The 22912-nt window shown below is 40.1% G+C and overlaps 1 protein-coding gene and 1 non-coding gene across 3 annotated transcripts; one reads left to right on the forward strand and one right to left on the reverse strand.

Annotated features, from left to right (window-relative positions):
- Window positions 1-2874: 2874 nt before the first annotated feature.
- Trnaq-uug lies at window positions 2875-2946 on the reverse strand. Its single transcript has one exon. It is a non-coding gene; the product is annotated as a tRNA-Gln (tRNA).
- A 315-nt stretch (window positions 2947-3261) lies between these two features.
- On the forward strand, window positions 3262-22542 carry LOC117287769 (cullin-1-like). 2 transcript variants are annotated; one of them, XM_033768283.1, is made up of 20 exons: window positions 3262-3451; window positions 5259-5653; window positions 6548-6713; window positions 7653-7820; window positions 8401-8451; window positions 9135-9225; window positions 9802-9965; window positions 11254-11416; window positions 12025-12155; window positions 13197-13304; window positions 13778-13933; window positions 14653-14784; window positions 15789-15983; window positions 17206-17337; window positions 17585-17677; window positions 18551-18598; window positions 19569-19636; window positions 19765-19870; window positions 20571-20684; window positions 21369-22542. In XM_033768283.1, the coding sequence occupies exons 2-20, from the start codon at window positions 5508-5510 to the stop codon at window positions 21447-21449; spliced, it is 2313 nt and encodes a 770-aa protein (XP_033624174.1). In that variant the 5' UTR covers window positions 3262-3451; window positions 5259-5507; the 3' UTR covers window positions 21450-22542. The 2 variants fall into 2 exon arrangements, with proteins under 2 accessions (XP_033624174.1, XP_033624175.1); XM_033768284.1 differs by having other exon boundaries at window positions 3262-3447.
- The last annotated feature ends 370 nt before the right edge of the window (window positions 22543-22912 follow it).

The raw sequence follows: 22912 nt of genomic DNA on the forward strand, positions 1-22912 counted from the left end.
TGATGAGTGACCGTATTAATTTTTGTATCTCCCTAGAAAGTGTAAGACCAAGATTCGATACAACTAACTCCCAATTAGCTTCCCCCCCTTCATTCAGTCATAGCTGATTACTTGTTATGATCCAAACTAATTACTACAACTTGTAATAATATTTTGGATGCAATTAGTCAGGTGTTTATGTGTAGTCGTAAACTATTATAACAATAGGTCTGTCAATCAGAACTGGGGTTTCCCCCTTCATTTTTTTGAAAAGCAAGTAGTTGAAAAATAATTATATTTTATTAGCCTGGTGTTCGTGCCAGGAGATTCTGTCCAGCCCCCCCGGTAGATTTGTCGTCCCCCCCCCCCGCCCCATATGGCGATCTGTGTACAATTTTCTTCTGGTATAGCGCCCTCTTTTGAATCATCCTCTAACGGCCCATGTTAATTTCTCATAATGGGGACAGTCCGGCGGACAGAATACCCTGGGTCACCGGTGTGAGAAGATCATGACCTCCCCCTCCCCGGAGATTCGGTCTCCCCATAATATTATGGCAAACAGGGCCCAATTTCATAGAGCTGCTAAGCACAAACATTTGCTAAGCACGAAATTTCTTCCTTGATAAAAACAGGATAACCAGCCAAATTTCCACGTGATTTTCAGGATAAGCAAACAACAGCTGAATACCGGTATCAAGCGATAATCCTGTTTTTATGAAGGAAGAAATTTCATGCTAAGCAAATTTGGGTGCTTAGCAGCTCTATGAAATTGGGCCCTGTGTACAAACTTCTTCTGACAGCGCCCTCTTTTGAATCCTCTTCCTCAGCCCAATGGGGGACCTAATCTCCGGCGGACAGAATTCCCTGGGACATCGGCTTATATTGGGTGCGTTCGTTTAGCTCCCCTGGGTCGACCCCAGTGTGTGGCGGGTTTTTTTCCAAGACGAACGTGGGTAATTATCTGCACACTTTCGTCCTAGAAAAAAAAACGCCACACGACGGGGTCGACCCAGGGAAGCTAAACGAACGCACCCATAATGGCACACCACAGTCATGTCGACATAGTCAGGAGTTCTATTTATTTATTGATCTATTTCTTAAAGGCAGTGGAAACTATTGGTAATTACTCAAAATAATTATTGGCATAAAACCTTTCTTGGTGGCGAGTAATGGGGAGAGGTTGATGGTATAAAATATTGTAAGAAACGACTCCCGCTGAAGTGCCATAGTTTTTGAGAAAGAAGTAATTTTCCATTAATTTGATTTCGAGACCTCAGATTTAGAACTTGAGGTCTCTAAATCAACCATTTAAACGCACACAACTTCGTTTGACAAGTGTTATTTTTCTTTCATTATTATCTCGCAACTTCGATGACCGATTGATCTCAAATTTTCACAGGTTTCTTATTTTATGCATATGTTGAGATACACCAACTGTGAAGGCTAGTCTTTGACAATTACCAATAGTGTTCACTGCCTTTAATTACCCTGGGGAACCTTTCAATGTGAACACTGATTTTCAAAGGTGACCAGCATTTAAACATCCATTTAATTGTGGTTATTTAAAAGCACAAACAAAATAATAATTAAAAGGAACAAGTTGCCTTGGATCGGACGAGTTGGTCTATAAAAAGTGTTTGAAAACGTTTGTTATGAAATCCATAATGGTTAGAAAGATGTTTTAAATGTAGAATACAATGATACACACAAGACAGTATCACTCAAAATTGCACGGTTTTCCTTTTACGTCGCGACGAACTAACATGGTCGGCCATTTATGGGAGTCCGGCCATTAATTTGGGAGTCAAAAATTTGACTCCCATAAATGGCCGACCGTGTTAGTCGACGAGGCAAAAAGAAAACCACGCAATTTCGAGGCATATTTGTGAAGATCATTGTATTCTACTTTTACAACATCTTTCTACCCATAATGCATTTTATAACAAACGGTTACAGAACGCTTTTTAAAGACCAACTCGACCGATCCAAGGCAACGTGTTCCTTCAAAAGGTGATACATAAATTGGTCTCATTGATTGATAGAATTCAGCAGGCGAAGCGTCTTGGTGATGGGGTTTTCTCCACAGTTTATTTTTTAGGCTATGGTTATTTTTTATTTTTAGTCCCTGGACTATTTGTTTCGTAAATCAAAAAAATATATATATAAAAACAATTTAATTTAACAATAGTTCTTTACTAATAATTTCAAGAAAAGTTTTGGGTGAGTCAATAATCTCAGATAATATTGAATGTTCATTCAATAATCCTTAAGATCTTTATCATGGTCATACAGCTATATAGCTCTATGATCATGGTGCAGCCATCTTGAATTTCTCCCATTGAAATCAATGTAACCAAACCGAGGCTGGAAGAACAAAATAGTCTGGTTACTATTAGCAAAGTTATTATTTAGCATTCATTGTTGTTATTCGATACGAGGAACATGACCAAGACGGAGGCAGCTTGATAAAAGTCTATAGCCTTAATTACATAGTGAGACTGAAAGATGATGACAATCAACAACTGTAGCTATATCGTTGTTGAACCATTTAACAGTTACTATGTCTCAAATCCGCTGAGTCAGGTGAGTCCAATATGGTCCAGTGAGGTTGAATTGGTGAGTCATGTAAATATTAAGCTCTTACTCATTGTGTGGCAGGCGAGTCAACACCACACACTAATGTCCTTATATGGCCATTTGTTGTGAACAACACAAAGGCCGGTCAGTCGCGCATGTGCGCATAGAACTGGCACCATTTTTAATGGAAGGTAACTTTTAATGCACAACAAGAATACGTGGGAAATAGTGTTTTGTTTTTAAGGACAAAGGTGCCATAAATATAATCCTTAACAAGCATTTTTTATTTGTGAAGAAAAGATTTTCAAAAGAATCGAGAGGTCTTACCGAGATTTGAACTCGGATCGCTGGATTCAAAGTCCAGAGTGCTAACCATTACACCATAAGACCGGTTGAAAATTGTCGGTCATTTAAAACAATTTATAATGTAAGTTTGAACGTTGTCCTTTATTATTGTTAAGAAACCCAATGAAAAAGTTGTTTTAAACAATTGTTGTGCACTTGTGGCAATATGATTCAAAACAAGAGACTTTTACAGATATAATTTTTGTAAAATGACTGTTATCTGAGGGGGGTAACATTGAGTCATGTAGTGACTGATGGGTGGTTATTCATCGGCGTTGAGGGCGTCACTTACTGTACATTTACCTGGGGCCCGCCTCGAGTGATGTTTTCCTACGAAAAAATATTGTCGTACACCAGACTTCATTTTCAACGCAAAAATTGAGATCGTGTGTGTTGCGGATCAAAAAAAATGAGAGAGGCCATCTAAGCTTACGAACGTCCCGTTGCACTGAAGGAAGGAATTCGTCACATTTCAAGTTGTAACCCAATCTGTAGTTTAACATAGTGACTGTTGTTTGGTGGATTGGTGAGAATATGCACTTCTATGTAGGTAAATATGTCATCTGTTGTGATATTCTGAGCTTGTGTGTTGGAACAATCTCGTCATAAATTCAGTTGTTAAAAAATAAAAGTAATCTGTTTATTTTGTATCTTTTTGTATGGGGTGAAGACTTTGTTATTCAATATCATCACACCGTGTCCATAAACACACTGACAATGGACTTTGTGTTGTTTTAGAATAATTTGCTTGGAGCTAGAGTCGACACCGGAGCCTTTGAACATCAGTTCGATTCAAGTTGCTGGGGTTTTTTTGGTGTTTTTTTTTTGGCGAATCTTGATTTTGAAGAACTGAATATGTGGTTTAGCACGATTCAGAAACGCAACGCATTGTGGGGAAGGAATATGGGCCGGTTTCTATGCAGTTTCTACGACTTGCGTACTTAACGCCTATACCTTTGTGTGGGTTCAACAGCGCCCTCTCTTGATATTTTGCTATTCGTGATAAACCTTATTGTTAAAAAACTAAAGTTCCTTTCCTGACTGAGAATTGCACCCTCACTTTTAGATGCATTTGCATTTCGTGTTGTTCAAGCAAGTCCTGATATGGGTCTACATGTGTGTGCTACATTTGTATGACAATAGGACAAGGGTCTGTTATTGGGAATTACCGTTAAAAAGGGAGATTACGAGCAATTGCTCCAGTCCCTTCTGCTGCCCCCATTTGTACAGGGGGAAACAAAGTGTCAAATAGTAATAATGACTTTTTGTATGTCATAAAACATGATGGATATGACCCTTTATTCCAGGCTTTATTATTAGTAGGTAGGAGGAACATGCACGTATGTTCTGTCCTGTGCAGGCTACACATGATTAATTAAACCATGGTCAATGGAGGTAGAATTAAATTCTAATACTACCTCCGTGATTAAACAATGTAATGTCCGGTTGTTCTCGTCAGTCGTCATACCATGGAGGTAGCCCATGGTCATACTCATCCTGACTGAAAATAATTGAGGGTGCTCCAAACTCTATCCAGTAAGAAAAACAAGTCCCTCTAACTAAATTTTAAAAGTAATTCTTTTTCGAATAAATTAGGCAGATATATTGTCATCTGACAATGACTCAATGACATGGTCATTTCCTTAGTAGTGTCCCTTCCATCAGGGAGACCTCTTTTACAAAGGAAAACCTGAACAAAGTATCAGACAGTGTAAATACAGTGAGCCTGTCTGCGCTCCTGTTGTATGCTGCAGAGCATGTCATAACTTTCCCCAAAAAACTTTCTCTGTTTTTCCATTTGAAGTCCAAAATAAAGATGACCTTGCCTCCTCAAAGATGACGTTCCAGGCCTGCCCACATTTAGAAACACTGGATCTGGGGTGATAATTGCAGGGCTTGAAATTGCCACTAGCCCGCTAGCCCGCAACTACCAGAATTACAGCCGGGCTACTCATTTTTTATCCAGTTTGATAGCCTGGCCGGCTAGTGGAAAAATTTTGCAAAATTCAACATCACAAACAATATTGAACTGTGCCTATTATATTGTAAAATTAAATACTTTCGGTGACGAATTTGTGCCTTGACTCAAGAAGGAATGTGTTTTTCTAGCTACCAAAATCTCGTCAGGGCTACTAAAAATTTAGAGTAACTAGCCCTGCTGACTACCATGAGAATAAATTTAATTTCGATAATTTCGACCTCTGTATTTGGTATAAACCAAGCTGCATCTGTGCCGTAAAAAAAAAAAAAAAAAAGTTACAACTTTCTTTACAGTGTGTTCATGCATACTATTTCCTCCTTGTTACCAATTAAATATGACAAATTCCCATCTTGAAACTTTCTACTTTTTTTTACAGGGATTCAAGGAAATTTTCAGACAAATTTGAAGTGACAGTTTTCTTTACATCACAAACTGTCATGAGCGGCTGAAAAGAACAACCCACCATCGCTCACAAAATTGACAGTTTGATTTGTACATTCTCTGCCGTTCCCTGTTTCGATTGACTCTTGGTGCTGAGTGACAGAAAAAACAAGTAGTATATTCCTGATTTGCTGAAATCAGGAGAATAGACGTTCCCCCACCCCTCCCCTAAATCCTGACAGGGATGTCTAGGGGACCTGGAAGGGGTCAAAACCCCCATGGACTCAAACTGACCAGCCTGGATAACATCTGGGACGACCTCAAATCTGGCATCCAACATGTCTACTCCAAACACGCCATGCCCAAGAAGAGATATATGGAACTTTACACGTATCCTTTTTAATAAGCAGTAGATAGTTTTCTCTATAGATTTTGTTAGTTGCAAAGTCAGGATTGGGAAAATTCAGAGGTATCCTAATGATTCACTCATTGTGGCCGGGCAGTTAAGAGGAATACCGGACACTTCGGCACCTCGCAAACTCGGCATTTGCAACCTCGGCACCTTGCAAACCCGGCACCCACTCGCCACCCACTCGCCACCAAGAATGTCGGCACCGGCCTTTTTTTGACTAACAAATTCGGCACCAAGCAATATCACTCTAAGAGTTGAGTGCTGAAAAATAAAGTAACTCATTACACATCAAAAATGGTTTGAACCTAAAAAGTTGCTTTGTAAGAATAAGAATTAACCGCTTCTGAACTTTCCCTGAGAAAATTGGGGTCAGAGACAAGAGGCAGTGATGAGAGCTATAAAAGGACTGTACAGCCGTGTGCCTGAAGAAGTAGGATATTGTTATTTGGGTAGTGACGCTCATGGCGCTTCAACATTATTACCCCTGGTCACTGGGCCTTAAATCATTCCTTAAACCATCTCGGCTCCCGGGGAGTATACAGCATGTGCCGCCAAATGTGCAGCGCACTAAGCTAAATCAATCACAAGAACCAACTCTGCCCTCACTTACCCATTTACCCCTGGGTGGAGAAGCTAATGGTTAAGTGTCTTGCTCAGAGACACAAGTGTCACGAGTGGGATTCCAACCCACACTCTGCTGAACAGCTCGTCCACGACACCCCCATTGAACATGTTAAAAGGTTTCAATTCAGTGTTGGCTAGTTTTTGTCAGTATTTAAACTGAACACCACATCTATATAAGTGATAATCTGGTGAAAAATGGTTCAACTCCTTTGATTGTTTTAGTATCCTTAACTGTACACCCTTATCAGGCATGTGTATAATTACTGCACAAATGTACACCAGCTACAGCAAGCCAGGAGCTCATCGGCTAAGAGCAAGAAGGGCCCCGCCCAGGGCGGGGCACAGTTTGTTGGCCTGGAGCTCTATAAACGCTTAAAAGACTTCCTCAAGACTTATCTTGTCAACTTATTGAAGGTGAGTAGAAATCTTGTGACTTTGTGGCGTATCCAGAATGTGAATGTAAAAAATAAAGTTGAGAAAATGTTTGGACTGTTTTCTAGTAAAGGTGAGCTATTCACAAATGCTGGTTCAGGTTCCTAGTGGCAACAAAAGAGTACTTTTAACATGTCTTTGAAAGACCTTGATTTCAAGCAATGTTCATTTTCATATCTATCTGTATTTTTTGCAAAAGAACGTGCTTATGGGCATGAACTCAAAATCGATTGGCCATGGAACGTCAGAACATTCCTCAAGACCGCAAAACCCTGCCAAAATTACTGGATCAATCTTACATGAGTAAATAGATGCATTTTGAACTTGAACAATCCGGCAAAAAAAAGATTGGTTCATGTGCACATACTTGAATACTTTATATCCGACCTAAATCTTACTATTCCAAATGGGCTGCGACCAGTTTCCGGCTAAGTCTAGCTTAACAGAAAGTAATTTAGCACAATTTTCTGCTTAAAGCCAGTGGACACTATTGGTAGTTGTCAAAGACTAGTCTTCACAGTCGGTGTATCTCAACATATGCATAAAATAACAAATCTGTGAAAATTTGAGCTCAATTGGCAGTCGAAGTTGCGAGATAATAATGAAAAAAAAAACACCCTTGTCACACAAAGTTGTGTGCGTTTAGATGGTTGATTTTGAGACCTCAAATTCTAAATCTGAGGTCTCGAAATCAAATTCATGGAAAATTACTTCTTTCTCGAAAACTGCGTCACTTTAGAGGGAGCCAGTTCTCTCAATGTTTTATTACCACCAACCTCTCCCCATTACTCGTCACCAAGTAAGGTTTTATGCTAATAATTATTTTGAGTAATTACCAATAGTGTATAAGAATTGTCTTATAAAACTTCAAGATGCCATGTATTTTCACTGATGTGATGAAATACTCTTCTTTATATTCAGGATGGATCTGATCTGATGGACGAGAGTGTACTTACCTTCTACACCAAGCAGTGGGAAGACTATCAGTTCTCTAGTAAAGTTCTAGACGGTGTGTGCGCATATCTCAATCGTCACTGGGTGCGCAGAGAGTGCGACGAGGGCCGCAAAGGCATCTATGAGATATACTCGGTGAGAACTTCAGCAATTTAAATTTGCATCGGGGATAAAGAATATTCATTGTGTGTTAGGGTTAGGGTTAGGGTTAGGGTTAGGGTTAGGGTTAGGGTTAGGGTTAGGGTCAGCACTGTTTACTCAGTACATACCCGAGTACTGTGAAAACAAATCGCAGGCATATTACTCGTAGGGATTCGACCCCACGACCTTTGCAATTCTAGATCAGTGTCATAACAACTAGACCACCAAGATTGCCCAGTGGCTAGAGGTATTTCAAATCTTCAGCAATATTTAAAAATATCTCTTTTTTCCCCATGTAACTACGTCCAAATTCATTAAAATCTTCCCCTTGAGCATGCCTGAATTTGACAGAATTTTTTTTTGACACCAAATAAACCCTTATTTGAATTAGCACAAAGAGCACAAATTGTTGCAAAGCATTATACAAGTTGTCTGCCAGAATACCCCAAAATAAGTAAACCAAGCTTTTTCAACTGCGAAAAAATGTTCCATGGGGAAACATCAGGGTAGCAGTGATAAAAGCATGGCTTGTTGGGTCTCGTTGTTGATTTATAAACAATTTGTTTACTTTCAGCTCGCTCTTGTGACATGGAGAGAGCATCTCTTCAGACCGCTCAACAAACAGGTAAAGTAAACAATAGTTTTTAATTTAATAGACAAAATAATTCCATAAATACTTGGGAACCAGACCATTTGGCAAGGTAGTTCAGCTGGTCCGCTGTTGTTTCATCCGGCATTGGTCAAACCCTGATTTGTTCAGGTATGTAGGTCCACCCTTGTACTCGACAAGACATTCCTACTTTTTCCAAAGACCAAATATCATAATATCAAATAATAATAATATCAAAGTCTTATATAGCGCACGTGTCTACCAACAAGGCACTCAAGGCGCTTAGTATGTATACATTTATACAGAAAGAGAGGTTATTAACAGTTCTGAATTCTGAGACCCAATTGTGTAGCACATTATAAGGATTTACAAGGTGCTACGGCGCATTAAGCAGCCACAGCCAGGAACACTAGGGCGAACCCCTTCTCTTTCCGATAAGTGCACTGGGTTCTTTTATACGCGTTACACAACACATGGGACCAACAGCTTTACGTCCCATGCGAAGGACGAAGTAATTGTTAAGTGTCTTGCGTCACGGCTGGGGGTTCCAAAGGAACAAAGTCTGCTATGCAGTCATGCGTGTTAGCCGGGCATTGAGGCCTGATAATACTGGCGTTAAGGAGTTAAGAGATGATGCCAGGTCTAATTCTATCAAGTTAAGAGTCTCACTACATGTATATCTGTTTTTTTGTACCCAGGTTACAAATGCTGTGCTAAAATTGATTGAAAGAGAGAGACATGGAGAAACAATTAACACACGGCTCGTTAGCGGGGTCATCCAGTGCTATGGTAAGACAGTGAACAGACAATAAACATCTTTGCGGTAATATGCACCATCTTGTTCAGGGGGCAGATTTGTTTACTTCGGACATGCGTTGCCGTCTGTGGCTTGGTACTCAAACTTCCATGCACCTTCCGTACGCGTCTGGTGTGGAATTTCATCTTTGAGAAGGCCAAGCCAGTTTCATTTTGCCAAGGGTATGCTTCCATTGGACAAACTTTAAGTCTATGGGGAACTTTGGATGGGGCACCAAGGCAAAGAATGTGGTAACAGCGCCATAGCCTCTGTGTAACTCCAGGCCAGGGCGTTTAGAAAAAAATAATGAGTGCTTTGATATCCAATGGGATGTGATAAAGCGCAATAGACCTTTATCAGGCTGTCACCATCTTGGTCATGTTCCCTGTTCTGAATAACAGTAATCAACATTCATTGCACATGGCATCAGACTATTATTTCGTCCAGCCTCAGTTTGGTTACAATGAGTTGGAATGGAGTAAAATCAAGATGACCACACCGTGATAAAGGTCTATATAGGAACTTAAAATTATTATTGTTGTAACTTTTTTCCTGTTCGTTCTCCTCAGTTGAGCTCGGTCTGAACGAGGACGAGGTGACGAGCCGAGGCCCAACGCTTAGCGTCTACAAAGAATCCTTTGAGAGTCAGTTCCTGACGGAGACGGAGTGTTTCTACATGACGGAGAGCACCGACTTCCTTCAACAGAACCCGGTCACAGAGTACATGAAGAAGGTAAGCGGGTCGCGGCCGAGCTGTTTAGTGAATGGGACTCGAGATCTTCGGCCAATTTCATAAGTCCACATGCCAATTTGTTGCATAAGTTGTGCACCACTTGGACAATAAATCTTGCACAAGTGGACTTGCGCAGTTACGCCAAGTGAAATCGTCTGCAGGTGGAAATCATCAGGATATAGGTTCGAATCCTTAGCATGACGCTTGTGCCCTTGAGCAAGACACTTGACTGCAATTACTTCTCTTCACCCAGGGGTAAATGGATACCTGTTTAGGGCAGTGATTGTTGTGATTGATTTTGCTTGGTGCGCTACAGATTTGACAGCACAGGGCTGGATTTCACAAAGAGTTAAGACTAGTCTTATTTCGAGTTACTCGTCCTAACTTAGGACTAGCCTTAAGTTTTTAATATCTCCTAGGACTAGTCCTAACTCTTTGTGAATTCAACCCCAGGCTTTATACTCCCCTGAGTGTTCCTTTTTTGCCACCAATGGGAGACTTTCCAACGCTAGGTGGCAGCAGACTTACCGGGTAAATTTCCATTGTTTATGCAGTTCTGAACATGCGCATAATTCTGTGAACAATGGCTTTACCCGGTAAGTCTGCTGTTACCTATCGTCCCAGAAAGTCTCCTTTTACTTCGGAAACCACTCTTGATAAATAAATTTCATTGCAAACTGCACTAACGACCCTATAGTCCTGAACCTGATGGAGGTTTTTGCAACCAAGCCCTTGGTCATTGCATTGGTGCCCCATGGAATGTTCCAGAAGAAATGTCCTTTTCCCTGTAATAGAGGGCCTCTTAGTTAAAAGGCAGTGGACACTATTGGTAATTACTCATAATAATTATTAGCATCAAACCTTACTTGGTTACGAGTAATGGGGAGCTGTTAATAGTATAAAACATTGTGAGAAACAGCTGCCTCTGAAGTAATGTAGTTTACGAGAAAGAAGTACTTTTCCCCGAATTTGATTTCAAGACCTCAGAATTAGATTGTGAGGTCTCGAAATCAAGCATCTGAAAGCACACAACTTTGTGTGACAAGGATGTTTTTTCTTTCATGTTGATCTCTTAACTTCGATGACCAATTGAATTCAAATTTTCACAGGTTTGTTATTTTTACGCATATGTTGAGATGCACCAAGTGAGAAGACTGGTCTTTGACAATTACCAATAGCGTCCAGTGTCTTTAAGAAAACTGTTTTCCCCTAACAACATATCAAATTATCAGACTTGCATTTGATTAATGGGAAAGACTCAAAAGAATTGCCCACATTTCGATGACAGGCTGAAATCCGCTTGATGGAGGAGAGGCGGAGAGTCCAGGTTTACCTCCACGAGAGCACTCACGACGAGCTAGCCAAACGATGCGAGCGGGTACTTATAGAGAAGCATCTCGATATCTTCCACTCGGAATTCCAAAATTTATTAGATGCAGACAAGAACGAAGGTCAGTCCATACTTCGTGTTATTTAATTATTACTTTATGTTAGGTTCAACAACGAAAAATTGACTAGAGCAGGGTTTGTATCTGAGACATCCAGATTATTGTGTCGGTGCTCTACCAACTAAGGCAATTAATACAGAGGTCGCAGGTCCAACTCTTGCTCTTGTACTCTATGTAGGGTTGAACAAAGAAAAAGGGCGCTCTCAAATGTATTTGTATCACTTCGGGGGGGGGGGGGTATATTCATTCTTACCCAAAACAGTTATTAAAGACTTGAACACATTACCACCACAGACATCATATCCAGCACAAACAGTAAGACTTTTAAAAGAGTTTTTATAATCCACCTCTAAAGCAACTATGGCGCAACAAAAGTGAGAGAATGCCTATTAAAACTGTGTAGGACGAATCGCGTATACCCCCCGGAAGTGATAAAAATGCCTTTGAGAGCGCCCTTACGCGGTCAAAAATAAGGTGAATTACATCCAATGGGAAGGCTTTTATTCCAAAGAGGGGTAAGGGGTAGTAGAGAGACAGCATTTGAACATCTCTTCTGCTCTTTATACAGACGGTTTTTAAAATAAGATCTTGGCGTCTTTCCATCCATACAGATTTAGCTAGAATGTATAGTTTGGTGTCGCGAGTTCCTAATGGCTTGAATGAATTGATGACCCTGCTTGAGCAGCATATCTATAATCAAGGCCTGGAGGCCATAGAGAAGTGTGGAGATTCAGCGTTATCAGTAAGTTTTCCTTCTGTGTGAAAGGGACTTGTTGCCTTGGAGCGGGCCAGTTGGTCTGTGAAAAGCATTTGAAACCATTTGTTATGAAATGCATATGGTAAGAAAGATGTTTCAAAAGTAAAAACAGTTATTAAAGGCAGTGGACACTATTGGTAATTACTCAAAATAACTATTAGCATAAAACCTTTCTTGGTGACGAGTAATGGGGAGAGGTTGATGGTGTAAAACGTTGTTAGAAACGGCTCCCTCTGAAGTGCCATAGTTTTTGAGAAAGAGAAATTTTCCACGTATTTGATTTCAAGACCTCAGATTTAGAACTTGAGGTCTCGAAATCAACCATCTAAGCGCACATAACTTCGTGTGACAAGGGTGTTTTCTTCATTCATTATTATCTCGCAACTTTGATGACCGATTGAGCTCAAATTTTCACAGGTTAGTTATTTTAGGCATATGTTGAGATACACCAACTGTGAAGGCTAGTCTTTGACAATTACCTGATTACCAATAGTGTCCACTGCCTTTAATACAAATGTGCTTAAAAATTGCATGATTTGCCCTTTACTTTGAGAACACAGTGTGCCGTTTCGTGTGCGCCAAAAATTTGACTTCACAATCTGGTGTGCAGTGTTGGTTCACATCGTATCCTGGAAAACCATTCAATTTCAAGGCATATTTGTGTGGATTATTATATTTTACTCTTTCTAACCATATGCGTTTCATAATAAGCTGTTTCAAACGATTTTCATAGACCAACTCACCCGATCCAAGGCAACGTTTCCCTTGAATTGTTGTCTCTTGTCCGTGACTGTGTTTCCTACGTGGTAGTGTACACATTTGAACTGTTTTACATCTTCTTTTCAGATTTGCTTGGATGTGTTTAAGTTATCCAAGCAAATAACTGCACGGATTGGGCATTGTTGTGCCATTCTAAATGTAGATAATATTAAATGGACAGATAGTAGAAGGGTTAAAAGAAATCAACATAGTCTCATCTCATCTAACTGAATCATTTCACGGCAAATATTTTCTTCTCATTTCCAGGACCCTAAGATGTATGTACAAACAATCCTTGATGTCCATAGGAAGTATAACGCCTTAGTGCTACGGTCATTCAACAATGACTCTGGCTTTGTAGCTGCCTTAGATAAGGTAAGTCGAAGAAATCTAAGACAGCATTTAAAGATGTCTTGTATACCTTTGTGTGATCCACCTCCACCCACAAAATATTTCATGCTACAAGGCTATGCCCCCACTCCCACCATCAACAAGTGTTGAGGCAAAGACGGCAGTCGTACCTGCTTGAAATTCAAAGATAGGGTCAAACTTTGGTAATGACCCTGAAAAGGAATCAAGTAATTTCTACCGGAAAGCTTACTTTTTATATAGACAGTAATAGTAGTATTCAGTTCCTTACAATAATTCATTTGTAGTTTCTAATTTCAAATACCAATTATCACTTTTTTTTTTTTTTTTTTTTTTTGCAGTTTCTCAAATGAAAGCTTTGAATTTTCTTGAATTTATAAAAAAAATAACCATTTAAATTTTAAATCTAAATTTTGAGGTAAAAACAACCAAAAGTTGCATCGTTTAATTAAACAAAAATATGTGTCCTTTCTTGTCAGGCCTGTGGAAGGTTCATCAACAGCAACGCAGTGACCAAGATGGCAAACTCTTCCAGTAAGTCTCCTGAGCTACTGGCCAAGTACTGCGACTCACTCCTCAAGAAGAGCTCCAAGAACCCTGAAGAAGCAGAGCTTGAAGATACCCTCAACCAAGTGGTAAGAAAGATAGTGGCACATTGGCTTCTTGGGTGACCTATTCACTTAGGGCACTCATTTGCGAGGCCGCTTCATGTTTTGTACCATGCCCGATATAGACCTTTTCGCAAATACCAATGCGCAAGCGCAGACTGTTGAATGAGGTGCATTGTGGTATAGATATGGATCAAACTTGATCACCAGCTAGACCACAATGCACCAAGCTTTATGCGCGTGCCCAAGTATTTGCGAAAAAGGTCTATGAGGCAAAGGGTATCCCTCAATGTTTTCATAACTGTAAAACATAATCAAGTAGTCTCTGTTCAATATGTGTGTGTGAAAAAAGTAGTTGTGCCCTCAAACCAGGCAGATTTTACTGTGACCGAATTAAGAATTAGAGATATAAGAATGTCGATTTCAATTTCTACTGGAATTTTTTTTTTTCATGGGGCACCAAGGCAATGAGCTAGGGCGTGTAAGATACCTAGTTAATTGCCTCGGTGCTTGCCTTCATGCACTAGCTCATTGCCTTGGTTTGGTGCCCGTTGAAATGTTCCAATAGAAATTGAGATTTCCCAAATGAAGGTGCCCTTTACTAAGGAAAAACTGCTGTACTTTTTACAAGAACTAAATATCAAGCCCAGGGTCCATTTTCATAGAGCTGCTTTCCCCACACTTTCTGTAACAACTAGACTTTCCTCAGTCTCTCATTTCCTTCCTCTCATCTCCCCCCGGTTTAGATGGTTGTGTTCAAGTACATCGACGACAAGGATGTATTCCAGAAGTTCTACTCCAAGATGCTCGCTAAGAGACTTGTACATCACAACTCGGCCAGCGATGACGCTGAGGCTAGCATGATCTCAAAACTCAAGGTGAGATGCAAAAAAACATTCAGAGTGTTTAACTCAAACAGTGCCCTGTGTTAAAACTAGGGTAAATACTTAAAGGAACGTTACAGAATTGGTAAGAAACAAAAACCGTGAAGATCACAGAATTACATAAAACTTACATGGTCTAATGATGATGATAGTAAAAAACATCCCTTGAAATATTTCTGTCTGAAATTTCATATTTGATGCAAAATCAATATTCTTATTGACCGTTTTGAGTTTATCGCTCAGGGAGCGTTTTATTCATTTTTGTTTTTGCATCGATGTCATGCAAAATGTGTAATCGGTTTGTCACTATTTTCTCGTGACCCAGATGGCCGATCTATCTCAAACTTGTACAGGTTTGTCAGTTTATGTATATAGTGGATTACATAAAGTGCTTACACTGTCAGCACTGTTTTGTTAGCAAAACCAATTCTGTAATGTTCCTTTAACAAATTGTTGACTATACAAAATTGAGTGAGAAGCACAGCAACTGTTGACAGGATAAACAATTTTGAGAAATGATTCCTGTCGATGTAATATGGTTTTGGATGATTTTGCATTAAACTTTTCTTACTTGTGGTTTATTACTTGATATTAGAAATCAAAAGTCGCACTCCTACCTGAAGGTGATCCCTCAGCTGTCGCTCCCCAGGTTGTATCGTAGGTTGGGTTTGATCCCTGGCTGCCCAGCAGTCACAGGTTAAATGACTTGTGATTGGCACCCCTGAACAAAATAGGGAGACCCCCAACATTTAGGCATGATAGCTCAGTTAGTAGAGCGCCGGCACATTAATCCAGAGGTAGCATGTCAGATCCCGCTCAGATCAATTTTTGTTTTCAATTTTGTTTTGTTCTACAAGATAGAGAGTAAATGTAGCAAACTTTGTGATTAGAGATCTTTCAGATCCATAATAAATTTCTTAATTCATAACAACTAAACTATTGCTTCATTTAATCCTTTGGTTAAATCTGATTCAATTGAAAATCTTTAACATTAACAGCAAGCCTGTGGGTTTGAGTACACCTCCAAGCTCCAGCGGATGTTCCAAGACATCGGAGTCAGCAAGGATCTGAACGAGCAGTTCAAGTCCCACCTGACGAGCAGCGAGCCTCTAGACATTGACTTCAGCATTCAGGTCTTATGTTCGGGCTCTTGGCCCTTCCAGCAAGGGTTCACGTTCAATCTACCAAGTGAGGTAAGAAAATGGAGACGGCTAACTCTACGGAAACACCATCTCTTGGAGATGATTTTTTTTTTTTTTATGTTGGATGTATATAGGATTTGAGGCATTGTATGGTGAGGTATCAATGTATATTTGGTTTGTGGTAACACCATGTGTGTATCTACTTGCCAGGTAGAGTTTGTTCTTAGAGAACTGTCTTGCTTTATTGTACTACCGCGGAGTAGATGTTTGGGGTTCGGGGGACTTCTCAGTTCTGAAAAGAACTGTCCTGCTTTTTAACTATTACCAAGATGGATGGTATAAAAATAGGATGGGACTACTACTTTAGCTTATAGGGATCGTAATTAACTACTACCGCGGAGTGAGTTCTTAAATTGGTCTCAACGTTTCGACTAGCTTGCTATAGTCATTGTCAGGAGACTGATGTTGAATGTAATTTTAAATATCTCCCTGATTTCTGTACAAAGTCTCTCTGATTACAAGATGCAAATGCTGGCAGCTCTGCCAGAAGAAATCTTGGGTGTACGGCAATCCTAACTTTAAGAGAGTTTATAAGAGAAGTGACAGAAGTTTGTAGTAAGAATTTAACAGGTTTAGGTTAAGAAAACGCAGGAATATTTGGGGAAACTTTTAAAGGGACACCAAGGTCAAGACCAGGGGCAGCAGAGGTCTTGGCCTCTGTGTTAAGCCAGGCATAAGAGGCAAGTGAACATGCAACTAACTTGTTTCCCCTGTCTTAGGTCTAATCTGAATTGGCTACAGCTACGGCTACGACCGTTTCTTAGGGTGTTGCTAAGGACATTCAATACTTCAATGTATGATGACAGGGAAATCTAGCCGTAGCTGGAGCCACCCATTCCGACATTAACTTACATTAACGACGTTAACATGTCATGGCCGAGCGGTTAAGAGCACCGGATTCAAGCTCTGGTGTTTGATCAGCAGAGTGTGGGTTCGAATCCCGGTTGTGACACTTTCTAAATAAAATTGGGGAGGTAGTGCTTTCTGCTCTACCGGCCAGGCTTCGGACTGATGATACCCAAGCCTACATCCGTATGGTATGTAAAAGGGGTAACCCTGTTTCAGCCCTAGGAGTTGGTGGCAACGGCCTCTGGACAAAAATAATTGTAGTCCACACCTTGAAGTAGCCTTCAGGCCTTGTGTCTGGCGACTTGCATAAAAAAAACTCTTAAACCAGAAAATAAACCTTTTCTTTAACCAATTTGTATCACAGTTGGAGCGTAGTTTTCAGCGATTCACAACGTTCTATGCAAGCCAACACAGCGGTAGGAAACTCATGTGGGTCTTCCAGATGTCCAAGGGAGAACTGGTCACAAATTGTTTCAAGAACAGATACACACTACAGGTAAGTACACCGCCACACACTTTAGTCTTCAGGCAGTTCTTTTAGATAATTAAAAAACTGAATTTTACAAGTTTAAGAACAGATACACGCTACAGTTAAGTAGAAAGACTGCCACACACGTTGGTCTTTCGACAGCTGTTTCATCACACAATTAGAAACTGTTTTTTACAAGTTCAAGTTTAAACAGTTTTGCTTTGGTTTTTCTTATACACAAAGTTAACAAAATATTGTTTCCTCATCTTTCTAGGCGTCCACATTTCAGATGTCGGTATTGCTACAGTTCAACGTGTCTGATTCTTATACGATACAACAACTACAAGAAAACACTCAGATTAAAATGGTACGTCTCCTTACTTTGATGCGTTGTTGTTTGTGTTGTGGCCGAACTGTCCAGTACACCAGACTCAAGCTCTGGGCCCAATTTTATGAAGTCAGTAAGCAGAAAACATTTCTAAGCACAGAAAAGAATTGCTTTACAGAAATTTATTACCAGCCAAAATTACATAATTTTACATTGTTGTGACTGGTGCCCCACTCAATGTGTGCTTGGCAAAATCATATTGTCAAGCGGTATTTTCTGCTTTAAAGCCATTGGACACTTTCGGAACAGAACAAAAATTTAAAGTTCACAGATTTACAAATAACTTAAGGTAATGGTGAAAGACTTCTTTTGAAATATTATTACATGAAATGCTTTACTTTTTGAGAAAACATTAAAACAATATCAATTCTCGATATTGAGAATTACGGATTTATTTTAAACACATGTCATGACACGGCGAAATGTGCGGAAACAAGGATGGGTTGTCGCGTTATTTTCTCCCGACTCCAATGACCAATTGAGCCTAAATTTTCACACGTTCGTTATTTTATATATAAGTTGTGATACACGAAGCGTGGGCCTTGGACAATACTGTTTACCGAAAGTGTCCGATGGCTTTAACATGTTAACAGCTTTATGAAATTGGGCCCTGTTGTTGTGAGGGTGTGGGATTGGGTGCTGGTCGTTTATTGTGTTCTTGCGCAAGACACTTTACCATAATTGCTTGAAAATGAGTTGGGGAGCACCAAGCCAAGACCAGGGTGGCAGAGACAATGTCCCCGTGGGCCTCAGTAAAATACCAGTAGCCCCCCCCCCCCAATTATTATCAGTGATTTTGCCTGTAACTTCAGAAAGTTTTAACTTAGTTCTTCCTGTTTTGTTTTTCTACAGGATATGCTACTTCAAGTTGTGCAGATTTTAGTCAAATGTAAACTATTGGTAAGCCTGGAAGGTTCTAATTTTAACAACTGTACTCACACTTTACGATCTAACAACGATTGATTGACTGTTAAACACTAGCGCCCCTCCAATTTAGCATTCCTAGAGAGCTGTGAATTAAAAACAGGCCGGTTCTCTCTAAGCCTGTGTCAATTACATGGTTGAGCCCCGGTCACACAGGCCCCGATAACGAGAACGAAAACGATAACGATAAAAATGCACGCCCTTGATTGGTTGAATTGCTCCACGCAGAATACGCCCACGCTTGCTTATTCAACCAATCGAGGGTGTGCATTTTTACCGTTCTCGTTTTCGTTCTTGTTATCGGGGGCCTGTGTGACCGGGCCTTTTAACCGACCGATCATCCCGTATACATTTACATTTTTACAGTTTGAAATTTTGTTTTATGAAACGGACAGTAACCGACCATTTCAGAAACGGTTTTAAGTTTACAAAAACAACCTTTTACGCACAGGCTTAGATCTCTCTCAGAGACAGAGTGGGAAGGTGAAAAAATGCGCCGCACATACTCAAACCCAAGAATGAATAAGATATAGTCTGATAGAAATGAACTCAAAAGAATCAAAAACTATTTCTCAAGACCCAGTTCTTCCAACCAGAATTATTATAGTTCTACAGAAATTTAACCCGCAAATAAAACTACTCAACGCCATGCAAAGCTTCAAATTTTTGATTTTGTTTGTACCAATCAAAGAACTGTTAAGGCTTTGGAGAAATTTCTCTTTGCTGCTGCTTCACTGGTAGTGTTAAAGTCCAGGCAGGCACAGTGACCTTGCCAAACTTCTTTACTTATGCTCCCAGTCATGCAGGCAAAGTGAACTAGCTAAATCTACTTTTACTACGCTAGTTTTAAGTACATTGTTTTAAAACAATCAACTCTGAAAAAATACTTGTTCGTCTTTAATAAAAAAGAATTGGTCACGATTTTGATAAATTCTTATTTTTGTAGGAATGCGAAGATGGAGAAGATGACCTCAAACCCACCTCAGAACTCAGGCTGTTCACTGGATACAAAAAGTAAGTGTCTCTGGTTCAAACCCTCACAAACCATCTCAAATTAATTTCCAACCAGGTTATTATTAAGTGTGTTCTTGAGAAATCAGACTGGCTCATCAACTCCAATCTCATGTGTTGTTTCTTTGCAGTAAGAAGCTCAGAGTAAATATCAACGTTCCGATGAAGGCAGAACAGAGGCAGGAACAAGAGTCAACCCACAAACACATTGAGGAGGACCGCAAGTTACTCATCCAGGTGAGTTAGAATTGAGTCACTGATGCGTGTTTATATCAATGGATAACGGTCACTGAGTGACTGACTCAATGACACACTCAGTGAGTCTGTACCGAGTATGTTAAAATGTATTAGAGGTTTCAGCCTGACGGGAGAAGGCTCATCAGAGACTCTGTACCGTGTACGTTGAGATGTACAGAGTCACTGATGAGTGTGAGTTATTGAGTCACAGTCACTCAAACACTCTCCTGTCAGCCTGCAACCTTTGACTCATCTCAACATTTATGGTACAGAGTCTCCGATGAGTTACCACCTAAGAGTAAATGGGTACCTGTGCAAGTGATGATATTGTTGGCTGCCTGTGCTGGGTACACCTAATGAGTTGAAATGGTTTCATTAAAGGCAGTGGACACTATTGGTAATTGTCAAAGACTAGCCTTCACACTTACACTCAACATATGCATAAAATAACAAACCTGTGAAAATTTGAGCTCTGTAATGATGTAGGCATGGGTATCATCCACAAGGAGCCTGGCTGGTAGAGCAGATGCACTACCTTCCCAACTTTACAAAGCAGCCATGATTAAGTGCTTTGCTTAAGGGCACTTTTGTCATGACCAGGTATCGAACCCAAACTGCTGCTGACAAAATCAGAGCTTTGGTCTGGTGAACTGGAACTGGAACAATTATTCATGTGATTGTGTTTGGTATTTTTCTATAGGCTGCTATTGTAAGAATAATGAAGATGCGCAAGGCGTTGAGACACCAGCAGCTTCTTGGGGAGGTACTGAACCAACTCTCGAGTCGCTTCAAACCTAGAGTGCCTGTAATCAAGGTAAGAGACCTTCCTCATTGGATAAAAACAATGGTCAAAGGTCAACATAAGTCAAAGTTCATTCAAATTGTTAGTTAGCAAATTGTCCTGAAGTCAATCAGAGCATATTGATTGAAATGTTGAGTTCGATTTCAATACATTTATTTCAATGTTGCCATAAAGTTACATTTGTGTACATCATTAAATTTAATATACATGATAATGAATAAATAATGGCAAACCACAGATGTAGGAAAGACAATAACAATTTACACGGAAGTTGAGTAAATAATGACAAACAGGACAACAACTAGGCATAGGGTGAAGCAAGGCTTTTGTTCCCGTACCTACGGACAGACAAAAAACGAACAAACAAACAAACAAACACACCAACAAACTATCACAACACTGACTTACATTAAAAAAAACATGTACATGTATAGGTACAAATACAAAACATCATCCAGAAAATATATCATAATTTTTCATTCTTGTCAACCACACGATCACACGATTCCTCATTCATAATGACCTGAAATTGAATGTTAATTTTCTGCTCGATCTCAATAGTTCCTCTGCAATGCAGGCATAACACAGGTCAACCTGAGGTTGGCTAAGAACAAAATGGAATAAATTGTAATAAAATGCAATCAAATGTAATGCTCTGATCATTTAATTGTTTTGTTTTTCCTCTTTCTTTTACAGAAATGCATAGATATCCTAATAGAGAAGGAATACCTGGAAAGAGTGGACGGGGAAAAAGACATGTACAGCTACCTGGCATAGCCCTCCCCAAGCCCCATCAATAGAGCCTCCCGGCTTGCCCCCAAGTCAAAGGTACCCCCTGTAAAACTCGCTGACAAATTAATGAGTCAACTGATAAACGCGCAACGGATCTTCTGTCTTTGTCAAATATTTTGAAGGCCTTTTTCTTTTCTTTTTTCACAAGTTTGGGTTAAATGTATGAATGCAAAACAATAGTCAACTCTACAGGTGTTAGCGTTGGCTTTAAGTGCAATGACTTAGGGGTCGGTTTGATACAAAAAAAATACTGTAAAACACACATTCAGTTTTAATGAACATGGGAAGCAGTTGTCATCATGCACGGAAAAAGGATATTGGCTATTCAAGGATTAAGTTAGGTAGGGTGAAACAAAATTGTTTAGGCAACACCCTCACCCCGTGACCTCTTTGGCTGTCTGTAGCAGCAACATTTTCAGGCCTTGAACTTGGTTCTTAATAAGAGGCGCTGGCAGTTTTGTATAGGATTATGCCTGTGGTGCGTGCAATCTGATCCCACGAAAGGTGCATACACCGAGGGCAATCGACTAAAGCCACGTTTCATACTTTTTGCGAATGCGAAAGCGAAGCGAATTTTGGTGTCGCAACAATCAGTACGCGTCCAACTTCCTTTTGTGACGCAATGAAATTCGCTTCGCGTGAAGCATTCGCAGGAAGTGTGAACCGGGCTTTAACCTTCACCTATGACACCATGCTATCGTTCCAGCGCTCCATTATTTTGCACGAATTGCGTGATATTGTTTTACACGTACCCATCGTGCCATTAGTGCAAAATAATGGAGCGGCGGAACAATAACATGGCGTCACATGAGGAGGGTCAACCCCTGGTAAAGGGTAGTTCTTTGTCGTAGTTGTCATTTCATAACGACATAAGTCATTTTCAAGTCTTTTTATAGCATTTCTGAATTTTGTAGGCGAAACAGCTTTTCAGTAACACAGTCGCGCTGGTGCTGAAATTTAAGAAAGGCACGCATGGCGATTTGTTTCACAATTTGTAAGGCTTTATCTGCTGTGAACAATGTTTGGGCAGGTAATACATGTCCCTTGTTATATACTGTGTCATCGCCCCCCCCCCCAATCTCCCTAACCCGCTCCCCCCTAACCCCCTCCCCTCCCTACTTAGTCTGGTCCCCCTGTAGTATGTAATAGCCTGTGCAAGGAGACCAGACACTAGTCTGGAGATGCCTAGTTATCTGGGGCCAATTTCATAGCACTCCTTAACGGTAAGAACATTTTTTGTGCTAACTATATCAGACAAATTTGGTTAAGCGTTAGCGTATTTCACAGGTTAGCAAACAAATTAAGCGGCCAGTTTGTGTGTTCAACATGAATTTAATTTATTCAATTTCATTCAGTAAGCACCGAAAGGTTAACATGTCTTTTTGCGTGCTTACGGTTAACAGCCCAATGAAATGGAAATTCGCGCAGTTGGCACAAAACCAGCCATT

Source organism: Asterias rubens, chromosome 3 (assembly GCF_902459465.1).
Source record: "Asterias rubens chromosome 3, eAstRub1.3, whole genome shotgun sequence".
In the NCBI taxonomy this organism is placed as follows: domain Eukaryota; kingdom Metazoa; phylum Echinodermata; class Asteroidea; order Forcipulatida; family Asteriidae; genus Asterias; species Asterias rubens.

What these genes read in the sequence shown, in the direction of transcription:
- LOC117287769 (XM_033768283.1), top strand. Translation starts at nt 5,508, where the DNA reads ATGTCTAGGGGACCTGGAAGGGGTCAAAACCCCCATGGACTCAAACTG. An exon ending in ATCTTGTCAACTTATTGAAG is followed by an intron (nt 6,714 to 7,652) that starts GTGAGTAGAAAT and finishes CTTTATATTCAG; the next exon opens with GATGGATCTGATCTGATGGA. An exon ending in AAGATACCCTCAACCAAGTG is followed by an intron (nt 13,934 to 14,652) that starts GTAAGAAAGATA and finishes CCCCCGGTTTAG; the next exon opens with ATGGTTGTGTTCAAGTACAT.